The sequence below is a fragment of the Mastigoproctus giganteus genome, chromosome 1 (assembly GCF_048544385.1).
Source record: "Mastigoproctus giganteus isolate SK-2022 chromosome 1, ASM4854438v1, whole genome shotgun sequence".
NCBI lineage: Eukaryota > Metazoa > Arthropoda > Arachnida > Uropygi > Thelyphonidae > Mastigoproctus > Mastigoproctus giganteus.
Genome location: NC_143575.1, coordinates 127,870,501 through 127,892,152, shown reverse-complemented (window position 1 = coordinate 127,892,152; position 21,652 = coordinate 127,870,501). Strand labels below are relative to the sequence as shown.

General features: G+C 36.7%; 1 protein-coding gene across 3 annotated transcripts in view; it reads left to right on the top strand.

Moving 5' to 3' along the window:
- Positions 1–21,652, top strand: part of LOC150091130 (mitochondrial intermediate peptidase) — a 323,378-nt gene that overhangs the window by 223,383 nt on the left and 78,343 nt on the right. For all 3 annotated transcript variants that reach the window (XM_090382168.1, XM_090382159.1, XM_090382176.1), the window contains exon 12: positions 10,504–10,725. In XM_090382168.1, the coding sequence (XP_090238294.1) occupies positions 10,504–10,725 (222 nt within the window). The remainder of the gene's footprint in view (positions 1–10,503; positions 10,726–21,652) is intronic.

Below are 21,652 nucleotides of genomic sequence, written 5' to 3'. Positions count from 1 at the left end.
TAACTAGTGCTGGCTTAAGGGATGAGCCAATGTTGAATTGGCTTGGCACTGTGAAGTTTAGGAGGCACCAAAATTTGAAAGTATGAATTTTTTTACCATTGAAAAAAACACTAAAGCAAATATATCTGCTTCCTAATTGTTTGGTACATTTTTTAGCAAATAAATATTACACGCAAAACCCTCTAATAGGTCTTAAAGAGTTTTGTTTATGATATAGCTGGAGGCAGCTTATGGCATATTCTTAATTCGAATATACCATAAGCTGTCTCCCTGCTTTTGTAATCAAATACCTTAAAAACTTGTGCTGTGCTGGTTGTCATTTCTGTACGCTTTGTGCAACCTGTGTTCCTGACTTTGCTGCTGTTCTCCGTCACCTTTGTTTTTTTTTTTTTTCCACTTTCTTATTCCACTGATTTTTCTCCTTTTGCTTGGAAACTTACTCATATCCAGCCAATTCCTAAAAAGGTGAAAAATTCTTCCTATCCAGTTGTTATTCCATTACCGTTACCTGTATTTCCAAAGTAATGGAAAAATTCATCAGCCGGCAACTCTTAACTGTCTCAATCTAACATTTGGTAAAACTCAAGTTGTTCTTGACATATTTAATGTTTTTGATTGTTTGGCATAAAGGTGGTGAAAGAAGTAATGCAGATTCATAATAAGAACCTACCTTATGGATTGGCACCTGTTTCTTTTTCTTGCAATTGAGTATCCACTGATTTTTCTGAGTTGATGGCTAACTTGGCTTGTGGAACACTAATGCTGCTGTTCCACAAGGTCAAGTTCTCTTTCCCACTCCTTCCTATTGTATATTAATGATCTTTTTTTACTGATTGGAACTCTGTGATATATTTACTACATCCCATAACTTCTACTTTATCACATTGACTTGCACGATCAAATGCAGATTATCACTGTTTTAGCATAGGAAGCTATTCAGCTTTTTATACTGCAAGCTATGAGGCACAGTCCATTACTGATCGGATGGTCATAATTCAGTTATCACTGAGTGTATATAGCATTTATTTTTAGTCCATATATAGCATTTTTTATCCTTTTTTGTGCTTGTACATATTATTTTTCATAGTATTGTATGCCATGGCATACATATTTCATTGTATGCCATGTTTTTGGCACATTATAGCCATAGTTATAACAAACTTTATCCATAGTAGTAACTTGTCCCCAATGCCACACTGCTCCAGTTTGGACAGCAGTCGTGGAATGGCATAAAAAGCCTCACTCAAATCTAAATATATGTGTTGAAATTATTTTTTGCATCTAGTTCCTTTGTGACCACCACAGTCACTACTGAGATTAGTCAGACAAGGTGTGCCTTTAACAGATACATGTTTTGGTTGCTGATAACTGTGAATCTGCATTACTTCTTTCACCACCGAATGCATTATTTTCTATGGCATAAAGTCAAGTTGATAGGTCTTTAATTATTCACCTGAATAATTATAGAGAAATAAACAATTTCTGTCTGAAGTGATTCATTGTTAGATTCTATCTTGATAGATCCACCCTATACCTGATCAAAACAGGCGAGGGTGCATGTTTCAATCAGGGACTTGCTCATTGCAGCAATGTTATTGTAAAAAAAGGAATATTTAGTGTCATTAAGAACTAACAATGAATTTTCTTGCAGAATAATCATGCATTTATTACCTATACAGGCCGGCATCGATTAACGCGATTAATTCGTCCCACGAGTGCATAGCACAAAAAATAAAGTTAATAAAATATCATAATCAATTGGGAAAAATTATAATTGGTCCATGATCTTCAGGAATGTCTATAAAGAATTTTAAAAATACCTTTTAAATAACTTTTTAAATGTATACTATGTAAAAGATAGTAAAAATTATTATAGAATTAAATGTTTATTGCATAAAATACATAATGAAACTAATTATTTGCTATGGAAATATTTGAACACAGTTGTTTGAACAGTTTTGGCTTTCTTTTTTTCATCATACAATTTCCGATAGCCAACAACAAGCCACTCTAGGTCCTGGAGAAATAACATGCTTCTTTCCATGTTAGGATCAACATCCATTACCTTTTTGTTTAAGGTTCTCTGCGATACTAAAGATTTCACCTAGTTCTTTTACCGTTATCTCCTTTGTGGTAACAAACCAGGGGCTCACATCTGGTGAGTATGGGCTTGGCACACCCAGGCTCCTGAGCTGGATATCATCATTCTTCTCTTTCTTGGTGATTTCCTTCTACGTCTCTCTCTCCCTTTCTCTCTGGTTCACAGGGTAAATCAAATTTTTTTTTTTTTTTTTTTTTTCGGCTGGCACAGAATAAGCATCAGGCTTCCTTGCACCATATCGCTAATAATAATGATAAATTTCATCTGGCTCACACTTTTATTTCAGCTTCTTTGTACGCACGCTGTCCCTTTATTTGAAGTAGATCATTGTCACTTAGCTGTTCTGAATGCAAATTCAGTGATTCTCAAATGTTAGTTGTATCCAAGCCTTTGAAACCAAGGTCATTACCAATATTAGTTATGTCTTCAATAACTTTTTGAACTGCATCTTTGAAGCCAGTAAAATTGTTTGCACAATGGGATAAAAGATGCTTCCAAACTGCTGTCATATTGCTGACTGTCACTTCTTCCCATGCTGCATGAATGTTTTCAATGGGCACTCATATATTATATTTTTTCCAAAATTCTGGTACAGAAATTGCATTGTTTCCTGTTCTAGCTTCAAGTGCCTGTGTAAATGTCTACGGATATAGTAAACCTTGAAAGTTGCAATCATACCTTGGTCCATGGGTTGCAACAACGAAGTTGTATTCGCTGGTAAAAAAACAAACTTTCACATTTTCATTTAAGTCACCAAGTGCAGAATAATGTCCAAGTGTTGGTGCTCACACTACATGAAATAACGCCGCCCCTCTATGTTACCAGGCAGTACTAGGTGGTAGATGACTCTCATCAACCGGTGAAATACCACCACTTTGCTTATTGGAGGCTTGAAGTGGTGGAACCCATGTTTAGTCTCTAGAGCTAAGTTCCAGTCAACCTTTCCCTATCTCTTCCATCATGCAGTATGATTGATGACTTTTGAGGTTATGATGAACGTCGTGGCGAGATCCAATATTCCTTATATTTCGGGGGTACAGCTCTTAAACGGTGTTTGCAGGCCGGCCGCTAGTTAGTACACCGGATCGAACCTATTGGTAACTCTCTAGGAGGTTTCCGGATCAGCTAGTGTATAATCTTGCTACCTCTACTCTGCCAGATAGTGACTGGAGAGAGTCCTAGTAGTGTGTATGCGGGGAGCATTGTCGAGGCCACATTATGTCATGGATCGGGGTATATTCTTACCACATGTACACCATATCCAAAATTTTCATTACTTCATACAGCATGTCCCACCCACTTTTTCTTACTGTTGAATACACCATGAATTGTCAAACTAATAGAGCAAGCTTATCTGTGAAAAGATCTAAATCTCCCAAGGACTTCCTAATTCATTTCACAAATATACGTGGTCTCAATTCTAATCTCAACGATGTCCATTTCCACTTGCAGTCTGCCAAACCCCATGTACTTTTTCTGACAGAATCTCAGTTATCGGTTGATTCAACTACTGCTCATCTCAGATGCCCAAATTATTCGCCTCAAAGGTGGTACTTGAGCATATGTCCATTCTGATATTCCCTGTCAGAGACTTGGCAATTTGGAATCTCCTCTTTTTGATCTTCTCTGGCTTAAAATCTCTCTACCTCATTGTGTCAAATTCATCTGTTGTCTCTACCGTTCTCCCAACTCCACTAATCACTTGGAGCTCTTTGACTTCCTCTCTTTGCAACTTGACTTTCTCCAGTCCAACTTGCCTAACAGTGAGGTAATTTTCCTTGGTGATTTTAATGTTCACAACTCCAGCTGGCTTCCATTTTCTAGTCACACTGACCCAGCAGGTCGAGTTGCTCGACTTTTGCAATTACTAATGACCTAGCACAGATTGTTCATTTACCTACAAGAATACCGGACAATCCTAATCATACAGCCAATACGCCTGATCTTTTTCTCACAAACTACCCTTCTAAGTACACGGTCAAAGTGAGATGTCCTTTAGCCACTTCAGATCACAACTTGGTGATAGTCTCTTCTCCGATGGAACCTTTATCTCATGGCTATTCCCAACCTCGTGTTGTTTGGCATTACAAGAATGCAAAATGGGATGACCTGCGAGACTTCTTTTCCTTGGTCGGATTACTATTTCAAAAGTTCTGATGTCAACATTTGCTCAGATCATATCAGTGAAATTATTCTTGCAGGAATGGAATCCTTTATCCCACACTCCACTTTAAAATCTCGTCCTTTATCTAAACCTTGGTTTTCCAATAAATGTGCTAAGGCTGTCCAAGAGAAGAATGTTGCATATCGTAATTGGCTTGTTTCTAATTCTTCAGTTTCATTTTCTGCCTACACCAAAGCTCGCAGCAATTGTAAAGTAGCTATTAATCAGTCCAAACTAGAGTTTGAACAGGCTAAGAGTAGAAAACTTGCTTCTTGCTGTAATGGTAGCCGAGCATTCTGGTCTCTTGCCAAAGCTATTGGCCGCAACTTTTGCCCATCTCTGCTCCCACCTCTGTCCAAACCAGATGGTTCTGTTGTCACTTCAGCCAAGGATAAAGCTGACCTGCTAGCATCCCATTTTTCTTCCAGCTCATGTATTAATGATCTTGGTAAAACACCTCTCACCATTCCCAACACACTCTATTCAATGCCTCCTGTGGTCTTCCGTCAAAAGAATATCAGAAGGATTTTGATGAATCTCGATGCTAAGAAAGCTCCAGGTCCGGATGGTATTTCTCCACTTGTTCTCAAAACTTGTGCTCCTGAACTTACTCCTATTCTTTGCCGCCTTTTTTCACTTTCTTATTCCTTCTGCTTGGAAATTTGCTCATATCCAGCCAGTTCTTAAAAAGGAAGACAAATCCCTCCCATACAGTTATCGTCCCATTGCAATTACTTCTATTCTTTCTAAAGTAATGGAGAAATCAATTAACCACCAACTCTTAAACTATCTAGAAACCTTCCATCTGATCAACGATCGCCAGTATGGATTCCGTCAGTGTTGAACCACTGGTGATATTCTGGCTTATGTTACCCATTTATGGACTAATTCAATGGAAAGGTTCGGTGAAACACAAGTAGTTGCTCTTGACATCTCAAAGGCTTTTGATCGTGTTTGGCATAAAGGTCTTCTAAACAAGCTTCCATCTTATGGTTTGCCAACTGTTTTTAGTAATTGGTTATCCAGTTTTCTCTCTGATCGCTCACTGAGGGTGATGGTAGATGGCTCTCTGTCTTCTAACGTCTCCGCTAATGCCGGTGTCCCCCAAGGTTCAGTTCATTCCCCCACTCTTTTCCTCTTGTATATTAATGACCTTCTTCCATTGACTGGAAATCCTATCCATAGTTTTGCCGATGATAGCACATTGCATTCAACTTTCCATTTTGAGAAACCTTGTCCTGCTCAACTTCAACTTCAACTTTGAGAAGTTGAAGCTTGTCAGCTTCAACTTCTCAAAAATCTGCTACCAATTCCTTAAATCTTCAGATAATTCTCCAGTGGGGCAAAGAGAACTTAGTTGATTTCAACCCTTCTAAAATTCAGTCTTGTCTTATATCTCGCAAAATGGATTTTTCTGCTCTTATGCTTATCTTTAGCGACACTCCGATTTCTAGGCAAAATGATATATCTCTTTTGGGGATTACTCTGACTTCTAATCTCTCTTGGCACAAGCACATTACAAATATTGCTTCCTCTGCATCTAAAAAACTTGGTTTTCTCTTTCGCTCTCGGCGTTACTTTTCTTCCAAACAGCTGCTCACTCTGTATAAATCGCAAATCCGCCCTGCCATGGAATATTGTTCCCACGGCTGGGGTGGTTCCCCCAAAACCTCTCTCAGACTTCTTGATTCCATTCAGAAGAGGGCAATTAGGTTAATTAATGATTCATCTCTAAGAGAGTCTCTCCACTCACTTTCTCATAGACGCACTTTTTCTGCTGCATGCCTCTTCTACAGTTACTTCCATGTACACTGTTCTTCTGAATTGGCTTCTATAATTCCCGCTCTCTCTTTCAAAACAGTCCGAACACGTGCCGCCACCAGCCAACATTCATTTACTGTCCAACTTCAAACCCACAGAGCCAACTTTTCATCGTCCTCATTTATTCATTCAACTGCTGTTTTCTGTAACAACCTTCCTTCATACCTATTTCCTGAAAATTACAATCTACAGAAGTTCAAGTCTAATGTCAACAAACATCTTCTTTCGTCTTCTCAACCTCCAACCCTAGCACGGTACTGAGTACTCTAGGTTCTAATACCTCTCGTGTTTGGGGTTCACATAAAAAAAAAAAAAAAAGGTGCATTATCTAAAAGCAACATAGCTTTAAAAGTAAGATTATTTTTTTTGCAATAGGCTTCAACTGTTGGACAGAAATAAGACTTAAACCAGTCTTCAAATAGGGCTTTGTTCATCCATGCTTTTTTTATTTGAACGCAAAATGATTGGAAGAGTCCGATGGCTGTATCCTTTTAAAGCCCTAGGATTTTGTGTGTGGTTCACAAGCATTAGTCGATCTTTTGAGACTCTATACCTAGATTGTGATGCTTCATTTGCAGCCAAATAAGCTTTAGTTGGCATCTGTTTCCAAAATAGGCCCGTTTCGTCTACATTAAATATTTGCCGATCGTCATATTCATCATCCTGAATGATTTTTTGCAATTCTGCAGGAAATTTGTCTGCAGAATCTTCATCAGCACTAGCAGCTTCCCCTGTTATTTTAACATTATACAGTCCTGCTCAATTTTTGAAATATTCAAACCACCCTGAACTAGCAAAACCGTTTCAGTCTCCCCTTGATGTTTTGTTTCTTTAAGCTTATTAAAAATGTTAATGGCTTTGCTCTGAATATTGTCCTTAGATAATGGAATTCTTTTTAGATTGCAATCTTCTATCCAAATTGATAAAATAGTTTCCATTTCAATCATTATTGGAGTTCTGTTTCTGGTATTTTGTAAAACAAAAGAAGTTGATGAAACTTTACCTTTCTCTTTATATTTGGCCTTATCCGATGGCTGTATCCTTTTAAAGCCCTAGGATTTTGTGTGTGGTTCACAAGCATTAGTCGATCTTTTGAGACTCTATACCTAGATTGTGATGCTTCATTTGCAGCCAAATAAGCTTTAGTTGGCATCTGTTTCCAAAATAGGCCCGTTTCGTCTACATTAAATATTTGCCGATCGTCGTATTCATCATCCTGAATGATTTTTTGCAATTCTGCAGGAAATTTGTCTGCAGAATCTTCATCAGCACTAGCAGCTTCCCCTGTTACTTTAACATTATACAGTCCTGCTCAATTTTTGAAATATTCAAACCACCCTGAACTAGCAAAACCGTTTCAGTCTCCCCTTGATGTTTTGTTTCTTTAAGCTTATTAAAAATGTTAATGGCTTTGCTCTGAATATTGTCCTTAGATAATGGAATTCTTTTTAGATTGCAATCTTCTATCCAATTTGATAAAATAGTTTCCATTTCAATCATTATTGGAGTTCTGTTTCTGGTATTTTGTAAAACAAAAGAAGTTGATGAAACTTTACCTTTCTCTTTATATTTGGCCTTATGGCTCAAAATAGTTTGTACCATAGATTTGCTGTATACTAGAACTCTTAAGATTTTCTCATGGTTTGCACTACTTTCATGTTTTTTAATAACTCCAATTTTTTTAAGCTAAAGTTATAACTTTTCGTTTTTTTTTTTATTGCAACCACGTTGATTTCACTCTTTCTTTTATCCATAATTAATGGGTAGAAAATTAGAATTTTTAAATGCATCTGCACATGACTTTATTAGCAGGAAACAAACAAGCGACACATCTACTTCCGATGGTTGTGGAACACACTGAGGCGGGCAGCAGGCAAACGCTTGTTTATTGGCCATCAGATGTTTAGCGTGTGATTCAAATCTTTTTCAACTATCACATAAAAAAAGATTGCATTAACTAGAAATTTGTATCGCGCAAAGAAAAAAGTGGTATAATTTTTTCAAATCGAGTAACTGAAAAACATGTTAATCAAACTCGCGTTATGCGAGGCTTGGCTGTATATTAGTTTTGCATTATTGTGTTCTTCTGTATTCTTTTCTTCTAAATTATAAAATATATGCATGACCTAAAAGTGTATCAATTCCATGGCCATTACCAATTTTGAGTTGATATGTCAAAGTTCTTATTTCATTCAGAAACATTTGTCTGCAGCTATAAGTAATACTATATTTATTCATTGGGTATATGCTTATAGTATTATTAAATATTAGTGTTGATACAGCATAGATAGCTCGCTCTTAAATGAAATCTACATTCGTAGTGTAAAGGCATTGTTTTATTTGTATCTCATATTGTGATCATCCTTCACAACGAGTTACCATGTATGTATTACACTACCTCAAATAAGTAACGCTTCACTAATAGAGAAGACAATTGTTACTTATTCTTGGTGGGCACCACCACCACCCAGATGGCACCGTTTCAAGGCTGTATGGCCTTTCAGTGGTGGGTGGGTTGGGCAGGCAGGCAGACAGGTAGGCACCCTGGTATTGCAATCATGACAACCCCATTATGAAGTTAATCCCACAATATGAGAGATACCAAAAGGTGTACGTGATTATACTATAATAAATATAAATGCCACAAGGCATAATACTATAAGAGCTTTAAAATTATACTATTAAATATAATAGTATAATTTTAAGCTCTTATAGTATTATGCCTTGTGCATTTACATTTATTATATTATGCTTATAGTATATATAAGGGCTGTTCAATAAAGAATGATCATAATTTTTTATTAATCATCCATATTGACATTTTTGACATGCATTTGACTAGGCACCAGCGAGGTGATCTGATAGAGGTGTATAAAGCCTTGAATGGTTTAAGCATGCTCAATGCTGATGGGATTCTTCCTCTAGCTCAGAAAAATCACCTGAGAGGGCATAAATTCAAATTGAGGAAAGACAGATGTAGGATAGACGTGCGGAAATTTGCCTTTAGCCAGCGGGTGGTTGGTTGGTGGAACAGACTTCCATCCCTTGTGGTGGAGGTTGATAGCCTAAATAAGTTTAAGGCTCAGCTGGACAGGTATTTTGAACGAACAGAGGGGTGAAGTGGAAGTGGTTTTTTTTTTTTTTTTTTTTTTTTGGCTGATGCTGCATAAGCTTGCTTTCTTGCATCAAATGCCTCTACTAATGCTAATGCTAATATTTGATGGCCCCTTTTCAAAGTAGTCCCCATTCTTCAAAAACATGGTGGAAGCTATTTTTTGACATGCATTTGAGAATCGCCTCTGACGTCTTTACAATTTCTTCTGATGACTAGAAATGTAATCCTTTCAGCTCCTTCTTTAATTCTGGAAATTTAAAAAAAAAAAAAAAAAAATTGAGGGTGCAAAGTCAGGGCTGTAGGATGGATGAGGAATACATTTGATGATAATGCTAGCTAAGTACTTGATGATTAATGACAGTATGAGCAATGTGAGGTCTTGTATTGTCATGATGCAGCATCCACATCACTTGTGGTTGATTGTGACAAATGTGATCCCGCAAAGTGTGCAGTACAGTTCTGTAGTAAGTTCCCGTAATAGTCTTATGATGTGGCACAACATGCTGGTAAACCATTCCTTGAATGTCAAAAAGAGAGACAACTATAACCTTTCCTGCAGAAGCCATAACTTTTGCTTTTATTTGGTTTTAGCGGTGACATAGACTTCCAAAAAGAGCTTTTTTGCTTACTCTCTTGGTAGAAATGATGAAGCCATGTCTCATCCACTGTTATCACTTTGTGCAGAACTCACTATCTTCAGTAACCATCTGTTGCAGCTCTTTATAAATCTATTTCCGTGCAGAATTGTTTCTCAGGTGTGAGTAGTCAGATTTCATTACACCTGCCCATAAACATGGTAATTTCAGTTTTGCACACCCACTTTCAGTGAAGGTTCAAGTGTAACCTTGATCTGTGTCACCAGCCTGAACGTTTCCAGTCCCTCCTGTAACCCACTCATTAGCAATTTCCTGAATTCTTAAGGCATCCTCTGTAGCATTAGCAAAGTCTTAAAATTATTAAGACTAAAATTATCAAGAAATTCTAAGACAAAGTCTTAGAATTTCTTGATTTGTGTAAAAACTGAAATTTCCAGTTTTACACACATCTATTTGAGATTGAAAGTATTGTCCAAGTAATATTTTGGACAATACTTTTAATCTTTCCTAAAAAGAAACAACTTATCTGTTGTTTCTTTTTAGGAATGTAAAGAGCTTTTGTATTCAGCATTAAAACTTTAAACCAATAGTTTACCGTGCAGAATTTTTGGATTATTCTAATTTACTTTTATATTCAAGAAATATTACATTTGTACTATAGTTAATATTATTATAGTATTCATTTTTTTTTTTTTTTTTTTTGCAGTTGCCCATTGTAGTATTAATGATGAACCTACCCTCTCCATTATGGAATATTCCATCTCTTTTAACACCTGGCATGGTAGATAATCTCTTTCATGAGATGGGCCATGCTATGCATTCCATGATGGCAAGAACTGTTTATCAACATGTTACAGGCACAAGATGTTCTACAGATCTTGCAGAAGTGCCTTCTATTCTTATGGAGTACTTTGCCTCTGATCCCAGGGTAATTCACTGTTGTTTTAATTTGACATGTTTATAAAATTAAATTTTAGGAAAGTCCACATGAATTGTATAAATGTGAAATTAAAACACACACACACACAGTAGAAGAAAGCAATGTGAATCAACAAATAATCTTATATTTTAAACCTGTCTTATCTCATTCACATTCCTTATGTCATATTCAGATGTGTTGATAATTCAAGGTAAGTGGTATCTGAAACATCTCCCATAGTTTAAGGATGTAGTGCAGGTGCATCTGCATAGAAAAGGAATAATAGTAAACTTGATATTGCAGGGATTATGTTGAGGGGGACAAACCTTTCTAATTCAGAAAGGTATGAAGTTATAATTTAATCATTCTTCAAAGAGAAACTAGCAGTTTTCTCAGTAGTGGTTCCACATTACATATGTAGCAGAGCAGATCTAATTAAAAAGTCTGGGTTTGATTTCTATTGCTGGCTGAATCTGGAAGATGCCCACCTATTAGAGCAGAAAGAACTGTTATGAGTTTATTTTTCCTCACTATGGCTCGGCAAGAGTGAAAGTCTGTATGGTTTTTTTTTTCCTCATTAAGTTATAGTGGTTTTGTCACCTGTATAGAGAGGTATGTATTTAAATTATATTGAAGACAGGAGGCATTCTTAAAGACCATCTTCATGATGGGCCAGTTATATAATCTCAAAAAGTGGGAATAGGGTTTTCCCTCTGAATTATTCCAAGAGAAAACTTGTTAAATTATTCATATAAATTGAAAACTTTTCAGCTTGCAACATTGCATCCAGGAATACCCAAAACAACCAATCAACCCTGAAATTCAGCTCTGCCATAAGTAAGTAAAACCAAGAACACCAGCAACTCATAAACTAACACTGTAGTAATTAAATTCTAATATTAGTGAATGTAATCAATTTCACAATCCTGTTAAATATTAAATGCTACAAGCTGCGTAAGCAGATAACAAGCTCAGTTATGGGGGAGGGGATTCAAAAAAAAGATTTGTATTCACCCAGAAGTAGTTGTGATAGAAAGTCAAAACAAACACCATCTGTTACACTTTTTCAACATAGTCACCTGACAAATTGACACATATTTTCCACCTCTAAATACACTTCCATAGGCCAGTGTGTTGAAAATATATAAACCATGACAGCAACAGAAATCATCTCATTAGTAGCAAAGTGTTTTCAATGAAGAAAGGACTTTCAGGGCAGGAAAGAAGAAAAAGTCTGAGGGTGCAGAATGCAGCAATATTTCAAACCCACATTCATGGGCACACCTCACTGCAGCATGCAGGAATGCACACACAGCTTTTGACAGCTTTCCCCATCTTTTGAAGGTAATCTTTTAATATTGCACCATGCCCAAAAAATTTGTAGCTGTTATAGTCTTCAGTACTTTTTATTGCTCTATGACTTTTCCATGCCATCTTTTTCTGCTCAGGTAATCTGACAGTTTTATTATTCATCCAACTTGAATTCCTCCTTACTGCAATAATTAAAGACAAACACCAGCCAAGGAATAAAAAATTTTTACTATAAAAATAATGTGATACACTATCAGAAATATTACAATAAATTACGATAAAACATTAAAAATATAGTTAAAAATATACCGAAGCAATAAAATTATCTAAAATAAACTGGATTAAAAGCGATAAAACCTGAAGGTATATTTTTAATGTTTTATCGTAATTTATTGTAATATTTCTGATAGTGTATCTCACATTATTTTTATAGTAAAAATTTTTTATTCCTTGGCTGGTGTTTGTCTTTAATTATTGCAGTATGGAATTTCCCAGCCCCATAGGCCTGTTTGAAGATATTGAAATCCTCCTCATGGAGTATTTTTTAAATGTGATTGGCTTCTGTGATTATCTTAAAGGTATACCATAATTCAATTGTATTCACTCTCTGTGAGAGTGAATAGAGGCCATGTTAGCACCTTAAGCTGTCATAATTTCATTTCCTGAAATTATAACCCTTTCCTTTGCCTTTAACTACTGCTACCCTTCTCTTCATTGTCCACCTTAGAACTCCATTATCACTTCCTGCTACTGGTTCAGCCATATTATGTCATCTGGTTCATGGGTGATGATCAGGTCTAGAATATTCTTTTCCCTAACATGTTGAGTTTCTTTCCCATTTGCTCCAATTCATTTAGAGGCAAATTAAAATCACTCATAATAAGACATACATGCTTACTTGCCCATTCTAATTGGGAAGCATTTAAGGAATTAATTGTTGAAGCCACTAGGGTTTTCATACCAATTTAAGAAAATATTGTTCAAAGTTTAGGCCTAAATGGTTGACAAATAAACAAATGAGACTCGTGGCAGAGAAGAAAAATGCATGGGATGCATATAAATTATCAGGCAACACAGAAGCCTATGGCAGATATAAGCTTGTCTGTGATCAAGTCACAGAGGAGATTGGGCAAGCGAAGGCAGATTGAAAGAGGTCTTTGGCAAAGGATGCTAAGAAAAACAGCAAGGACTTCTTCACTTATATGAACTCTAAGGGGAGGGGAATCAATCAGATGTCCGCTTGATATTGATGGTTCGACTATTGATTATCCTGCTCAGATAGCTAACAAACTGAATGAGTATTTTGCATCTACATTCACATATGAGAAATTATTAAAGGAGGAAAATTCCAGAAGTTTATCAAACTGTAACAGGGTGCTTAATGATTTTGTAATAACTGAGAGCAAATTGCAGGAGAAATTTTTGAAGTTAAACATAAGAAAGGCTCCTGGGATGAATGGGAATTTATCCGATTATATTAAAGAAGGTGGCAAAGGAACTAAGCAAACCCTTAGCCATAATTATGTGAGCCCCCTTGGATTCAGGGCAAGTCCTCACGGATGATGTGTAAATGTATCCCCAATTCACAAGGGGGGGGTCGAGGGTGACAATTACAGACCAGTTAGTTTAACTTCTGTTCCGGGTAAAATAATGGAGTACTGGTTAAAGATGCATGTTGTTTTGTATATTTATCAGTGATATTGATGAAGGTATATCAGGTTTAGTGGCGAAGTTTGCAGATGATACAAAGGTTGGCAGGGTTGTTAATGACAGTAATGGCAGTGTGCTACTGCAGCAGGATCTATAAAATTTGGGCAGATTGGCTGAGAAGTGGCAACTGAAGTTTAACATTAACAAATGAAAAGTACTGCATATCGGTAGAAGTAACCCCAGAGTAACATACCTACTGTGTGGTACTACACTTAGGGTGGTAGAAAATGAAAAAGACCTGGGAGTATTTGTGCAGTCAAATATGAAGTTTTCTGAGCAATGCAGACAGGCTGCCAGAGCAAGTTATGGGGTTTTGTCAATGATATACATGAATTTTGCTAGCAGGGAAAAGGAGGTGATTATCCCTTTGTATAGGGCAGTGGTCAGGCCACGCCTTGAGTACTGCATGCAGGTCTGGAGGTCTCATTTTAGGAAGCATGTAGCTTTGCTTGAGCATGTACAGAGAAGGGCAACAAGATTGGTGAGGGGAATGAAGGGTTCTCTTACCAAGAGAGGCTTAAGTTCTGCAAATTGCAGTGGCTGGAGACTAGGCACCTGCAAGGTGAACTGATTGAGGTGTATAAGGCCTTGAATGGATTGAGCAAGCTGAATTTTGATGGGTTTCTTCCACTTGCTCAGATTACGAACCTAATGGGGCATAAATTCAGGACAGCTGTAGAATAGATGTGTGGAAATTTGCCTTTAGCCAGCAGGTGGTTAATTGCTGGAACAAACTTCCATCTGACATTGGGGAAGTTGATAGCCTAAATGAATTCAAGGAGGAACTGAACAAACCTTTAGAGGGGATGGTTGTGTGAATTATTTTTTTTTGGCTGATGCTGTATAAGCTTATATGCTTGCTTTCTTCTCTCTCATGCCTCTATTACTATTACTAAAAACTGACACCAGCATTTGGTTGCACCTCTGCCCTTTTTGTGGGGGGGGGGGATTGATTCTGCATGCTCACATTGTTTTGACATTTGTTTAGTTTTGCGATCATAACAATGGATCCAAGTTTTTCCTGGCACATCAATGTTTCATATATACATTGTGTCCTTTTCTTCTGACAATGGGTATGAAGTCTGGGAACCTGTCTAGCAGACACTTTACTCATATGAAACTGTCGAAGGTGATGTTCTCCAGACCTTACACTAATTTGGAGCTATGCAGCTAGTAATTTGAAGCTAATACAGTGATCTTCCAGGATTAATGCCTCAATTGTTGCAACACTCTCTTCTGTTACAGCAGTTGCTGGGCATCCTGGGATTTCTTCATGCACTGAGGTTCTTCCTCATAAACAGTGACCATTTCTTCATAGCTTATTTTGGGTGTTTTCCTTTGCAGAATGATGAACTGAATCACTGATTTGTATTTCACTTTATCCATTGTTCACTTCACTTTATTCAGTGTGCTGCAAATAAAAAAAAAAAAAATGAACTGTCTGTCAGATCGAAACCAAAATTTGTGTGGTTGATATAGTAATTTCAAGGTGTCAATTACATTTCATCTTTCTGTCACAATTACTTCTGGTGAATACAGATCTTTTTTGAGCCCCCTCATAAAAGTAATAAATATATAAAACCATCTAAATGTCTACAGTTAAGACAATTTGTACTGGTTAGAATTCTGAATTGCAAAGATGTGCCTTAACTTCAAATCAAATTGCATGTAAATTAGCACACACATAAGAAAGCAAAAAATGCTTTCACATAAAAAACAAAGTGCTCATTTTAATGCAACATTATAAATTCCAAAATACAAAAATTAAAGATTCTTACTTTTATAGAAATTATTGCACAGCAGCAGAAGCAGTAACATCAGTCTTACTCTTATTCTTGCAGTAAAGTTGAACCAGTAACTTGGTGTGTTGAGCAGTGATTAATCGAAGAGTGCATGCACACACACTCTTATAATTAATTGTCTTGTGGTACATAAGCATAAAACAATCCCTTGAATCTCACAAAGGTACAGTTCCTAAGTTCTTCAAACCACATAAAATATAAATTCAAAGAACTGACCTTGGATCTTTGTTAAAGACAACATGTCATTGTCCATTGTTCTAAAAATGTTGTGGCTGAAGGCACTCACATCTTGAGAATATTCAAGGATTATGAAATCCATAACAAACCAGTAATAGGAAAATATTCACTCAGAACAGATTTTAGCATAATCTTGTGTAGCTGACAGCCCTGTAGATTTAAGACAGATTATAATCTTTAACCAAATTTGACCCTTTAGCATTAGCATTAGTAGAGGCATTTGATGCAAGAAAGCAAGCTTATGCAGCATCAGCCAAAAAAAAAAAAAAAAAAACCCACTTCCACTTCACCCCTCTGTTCGTTCAAAATACCTGTCCAGCTGAGCCTTAAACTTATTTAGGCTATCAACCTCCACCACAAGGGATGGGAGTCTGTTCCACCAACTAACCACCCGCTGGCTAAAGGCAAATTTCCGCACGTCTATCCTACATCTGTCTTTCCTCAATTTGAATTTATGCCCTCTCAAGTGATTTTTCTGAGCTAGAGGAAGAATCCCATCAGCATTGAGCATGCTTAAACCATTCAAGGCTTTATACACCTCTATCAGATCACCTCGCTGGTGCCTAGTCTCCAGACACTGTAATTTGCAAAACTTAAGCCTTTCTTCGTAAGAGTACCCCTTTGTTCCATTCACTAATCTTGTTGCCCTTCTCTGTACTCGTTCCAGCAGCTCTACATCCTTCTTGAAATGAGGCCTCCAGACCTGTATACAGTACTCAAGGTGTGGCCTGACCATTGCCTTATACAATGGAATAATCACCTCCTTATCCCTGCTGGAAAAATTCCTGTATATCATTGACAATACTCCATGAGCTACTCTTGCAGCCCGTCTGCACTGCTCAGACAACTTCATATCTGCCTGCACAACCACCCCCAAGTCCCCTTCATTCTCTACCAATGTCAGTGTAGTACCACAGAGTTGATATGTTGCTCTGGGGTTGCTGTTTCCCATGTGTAGCACTTTACATTTGTCAATGTTAAACTTCATTTGCCACCTCTCAGCCCATCTGCTCAACCTTTCCAGATCCTGTTGCAGTAGCATAGTGTCAGTAGTGTCCTTGACAACCCTGCCAACCTTTGTATCGTCTGCAAACTTGGACATTAAGCTTGATATACCATCATCAATATCATTTATAAATACAGAAAACAATAATGGACCCAACACTGAGCCCTGAGGGACTCCACTAATAACATTAGTCCACGATGAGCAGTGTCCATTGATTACCACTCTCTGTCTTCTCCCCCTCAACCACCCCTTTATCCATAGCAGCAATTTGCCTCCAATGTCACACTGCTCCAATTTGTGTAGCAGTCTTCCATGTGCAACAGTATCAAAAGCCTTTCTAAGGTCCAAGTATATTTCCTGGAACAGAAGTTAAGCTCACAGGTCTATAATTACTTGTGTCAGCCTTTGATCCTCCTTTGTGAATTGGGGTCACATTTGCACATTTCTAGTCCATGGGTACCTCCCCTGAGTCCAAGGAAGCTCTCATAATTATGGCTAAGGGTTTGCTTACTTCCTTTGCTGCCTCCTTTAATATAACTGGATAGATCCCATCCACCCCGGGTGCCTTTCTTGTGTTTATCTTCAACAGTTTCTCCTCCACTTTACTCCCAGTTATTTCAAGATTCTGTAGCTTACTACTAGAGTTGAATACACCTCTGGCATTCCCCTCGCTGAATAACTCCTCATGTGTGAATGTCGATGCAAAATATTCATTTAGTTTGTTAGCTACCTGAGCAGGATCATCAACAGTTGACCCATCAATATCAAGTGGGCCAATCTGATTCATCCCCTTCCTTGTAGAGTTTACATAAGTAAAGAACTCTTTGCTGTTTTTCTTTGCATCCCTTGCCAAGGATTTCTCGTAATCTGCCTTCGCCTGCCTAACCTCCTTTGTAACTTGGTTGCATATCAACTTGTATCTATCATAGGCTTCTGTGTAATGTGTTAATTTGTAAGTATCCCATGCATTTTTCTTCTCTGCCATATGCCTCATTAGTTCATCTGACATCCATTTTGGCCTAAACCTTGAACAATATTTCTTAGTTGGTATGTAAAGCCTAGTAGCTTCCAAGATAAGTTCTTTGAATGCTTCCCATTTTGAATTTGCTGTTGGTAACATCATCAGTTGGTCCCACTGTATAGAATTTAAATACTGTCTCAGTTCATCGTAGTCGCCTTTACGGAAGCAGTAACCCTTCCCTTTACCCCTAATGGTAGTTACCTCTTTGAGTAAATCCCACTTCAGCACACTGTGATCACTGCCACCTAGTGGTTCATTTATCTGCAGATTCTTAATGCATGAAGAATCACTGCTGATAATCAAATCCAGAGTATTACTCCCTCCATTTGCCTCCCGAACATGCTGATGTAGAAAACAATCATCCAATAAATCCACAAAAGCCTTGCTAGTGTGTGAGTGACCAAACCACAAATTCCAGTCAATATCTGGGAAATTAAAATCTCCCATTATAAGACTCTCTGATTTACTGGCCCACTCTATTTCCCTGTACAGTTTCTTATTATACTCATCAGAGTCATTAGGCCTATAGCACACTCCTACTCTCAATTTTGATCTCCCAATGCTTATGTCACACCAAACTGACTCAACACTGCACTGTCCAGCGATGTCGACTGGCTTCACTTCCTTGGTTTTTATGTGTTTCTTAACTAATAGCATAACCCCTCCCCCCTTCCTATCCTGTCTATCCTTTCTGTAGACGTACTCCCCAAATTGCAGTTCTGCATCCCTTATATCTGTGTGACACCACGTCTCTGATATCCCAACAATACCTCAAATTCATCAAATTTCTTTACTAAACTCCTAGCATTGGTGTACACGCAAGTATACCTGCACCTGTTTCTATTCTTAGCTACCCTAACACAACCCATGTGTTTACTTGTACTGCAATGGCTCCCAGCAGTCTCTGAAATATCATGCATCTTGTTTTTCAGGCTTCTGCTCATTCTAATAGAAGCAGTGCAAGAATCTCTTTCACCTCTGCCAGTGGCTACTGTCAATCTATTGGTCTTTGTCTCCCCCCAAGCTAGCAGTTTTCCGACCCTTCTTCGTCTCGCCATTGTAATATAACTGGTGACAAAGTTTCTTCGTTGTTTTGCAAAAATTCAGTTATCATCTGTCTTGTTTTACAAAAATATATAAAATAATAATAAAACTAGGTGAAGTTTTTTTTTTTTTTTTTTTTCATTTTACAAATTTCTGCATATTTTGCTTAAAAATTGACCTTTATATATGCAAATGATGCAAGAAAGCAAGTTAATCATCAAAAAAAATAAAAAATCATATCACTTTTCCATCTTCTCTAATAGTTTGTGTAGTTTTTCCTTGAATTCATTTAAAGTACCAACCCTACTATATTATTATTGACAAATCTGAATTCAGCACGATACTTGTTAATGCTTGATAATTTTCATACATCCTTATTATTTTAATTTTCTGTTCCAAATCGATCTCTTTCTTTTCTTGGTAGATTTCCTAGTACCGCTGTCACTTATTCTCTTAGTTGGCACCATGATAACAGTCAAAATGAAAATTTTTGAAAAGAATTTCACAGGGTTAAGGCTAAAACTCACTATTATCACCCCAATCCGAGCTCAGGTTTTACTAAAGCTCATTTCTGGAGGTCACTGCCATAAAACAATAAAAACAATTTGCACTTTCCAGGTTACTGGGCTTTTCTGTTAGCGAAATCTATTATAAATAGGTAGTAAACGCAATCAGCTTATTGCATTTGCGATAATACCAATAACTGGAATTCTGTGGATTTTTACGTTATTATGGTGAAATGTGTGTCCCCTTCACTGAAATCTTAAAAAAAAAAACAAATTTTAAGAATCTTCTCTTCTTTCCTATTTTTTCTTTGTTACTCTGTATCTCACTTGTGAAATTTGTGCATGCCATGATCGTCGTTATTGATTGCTTATTTTATTTATTTATTTTTATTTTTTTTGTTTGTTTTAAATTTAAAAAAAAAAAAAAAAACTGAGTGAAAAAAAATTTACGTAAATCCGTGGGTTGCTGAACATATCATTGAAAAATGTTCAACAATCTACGTAAAAAATATGGTGATAGATAAAAAACTTATCACGCACTACTCACGTGTTCAATATGATGCTTCCCTTTATTTTTTTTCAATGTCAGTTTTAAATCTTAATAGCTTCCCTTTATTTGTTATGATGTCATGTATGGTTTGGTCACCAACATTATAATGGTTCTTTAGAGATTTAACGGATGCACCATTTTCATTTTTAAAACTTTTGAATAATTTCAAGTTTTTGTTTAACTGAAAGCACAACTCTTTTGCATGGGTAAATGATGGGTGACATCATTTTCACGTTTTCTAAACAAAAAAAAATTTCAACGTCCCAGACACAAATAATGAAACAAATTTGTTTTGCAGTGCAACGGAACACAACAATCGACGTGATGCACTAAAACAAACTTAACATTTGGTCTCTTTTTTTTTTTTTTTTTTTCAGCGGTGGATGTGAAGACAACGGGGATTGCAAGATAATAATACACTAATCTCCCAGTGACGACTTATAACACTGCTTATTTACGACTTTCAAAACATCTATTTATACCTATTCTAGTTATTACTTGAATTTTATGATTTCTGTTTTTTTATTTTTATTTGGAGTCTTGAACTGTCCCGGTTAAACCGATCCCAGTAAAAATCAAGAGTCTGCTATATATATGTAATATTAAAAAAATATGTTATATGACAGTTATTACAATAATATAACTATAAACAAAATTACAATTCATAATATAAATTATATATATATATAATAATTTAATTCTTTATATAGAGGTACTAAATAAATATCTATTATAGATCTCCACAAAATTAAAAAGATACCGTACACCTTTTTATAATGAAATAAATATATAATTTTAAAAAAAAGTTTTAAGTAACTTAAACCCAAATTATGTGGCACCACTGGAATGTTGTTGCTGCACCCTAAGGTGCTGCGGCCCCCTGGTTGGAAACCACTGTATTAGCACCTCATCTAAAGAAAAGTAGGATGCTGACCTGCTAGCATCCTACTTTCCTTGTAACTTGTGTATTGATGAACTTGGTAAACTACCTCACACCTACACTCAGCACACTTCATTCAGTGCCTCCTGTGGTCTTCTCTAAAAAGGATGTCAGAAGAATTTTGAATAATCTTGATACCAAGAAAGTGCCAGGTCCTGATGGTATTTCTCCACTTGTTCTCACAAGCTATGTTCCTGAGCTTACTCTTGTTCCTTGTTGCATTTTTACACTTTCTTGTTCCACCAGTGTTTTCCCTTCTGCTTGGAAATTTGCTCATATCCAGTCATTTCCTAAAAAGGATTACAAATCCCCCATGAATTCTTGGGCATGGATTGTTAGTGGTTGGATCTCAACATGTATCGTAAGTGGTAATATACTATATAGTATTTGTGTTTAGCAGTCAGAGAGCATTCTCTCTTTGTTATAAGTAAGCTGAAGTTATGATATTTGTGTAATGTTTCAGGTTTTTGGTTAACTGTTATCATTCTTCACATAATAAAGATTTACTCATTTATTTATTTAGCTATTAGAGCGACACGCCCAGTAGTGTTTTTTTTTTTTTTTTTTTTTTTTGGTAGTGGTGGGGGGAGGGAGTAGTAGTCCACATTGGTAGCTTTTACAAGCTTTAACACATGACTGCAGTTACATAAACAAAATGGTTTTTGAGGAGCTTTACTTCCCCCTTCAGTGTGTCTGCTGTCAATGGACTGTAGGGGCAACCATCGAATGGCAAAGGTTTGTGCCATTTGGCTGTTGAAAGTATACTGTGAAGTTATATATGTCTGCCCATGTGACTGTTCTTGATTTGT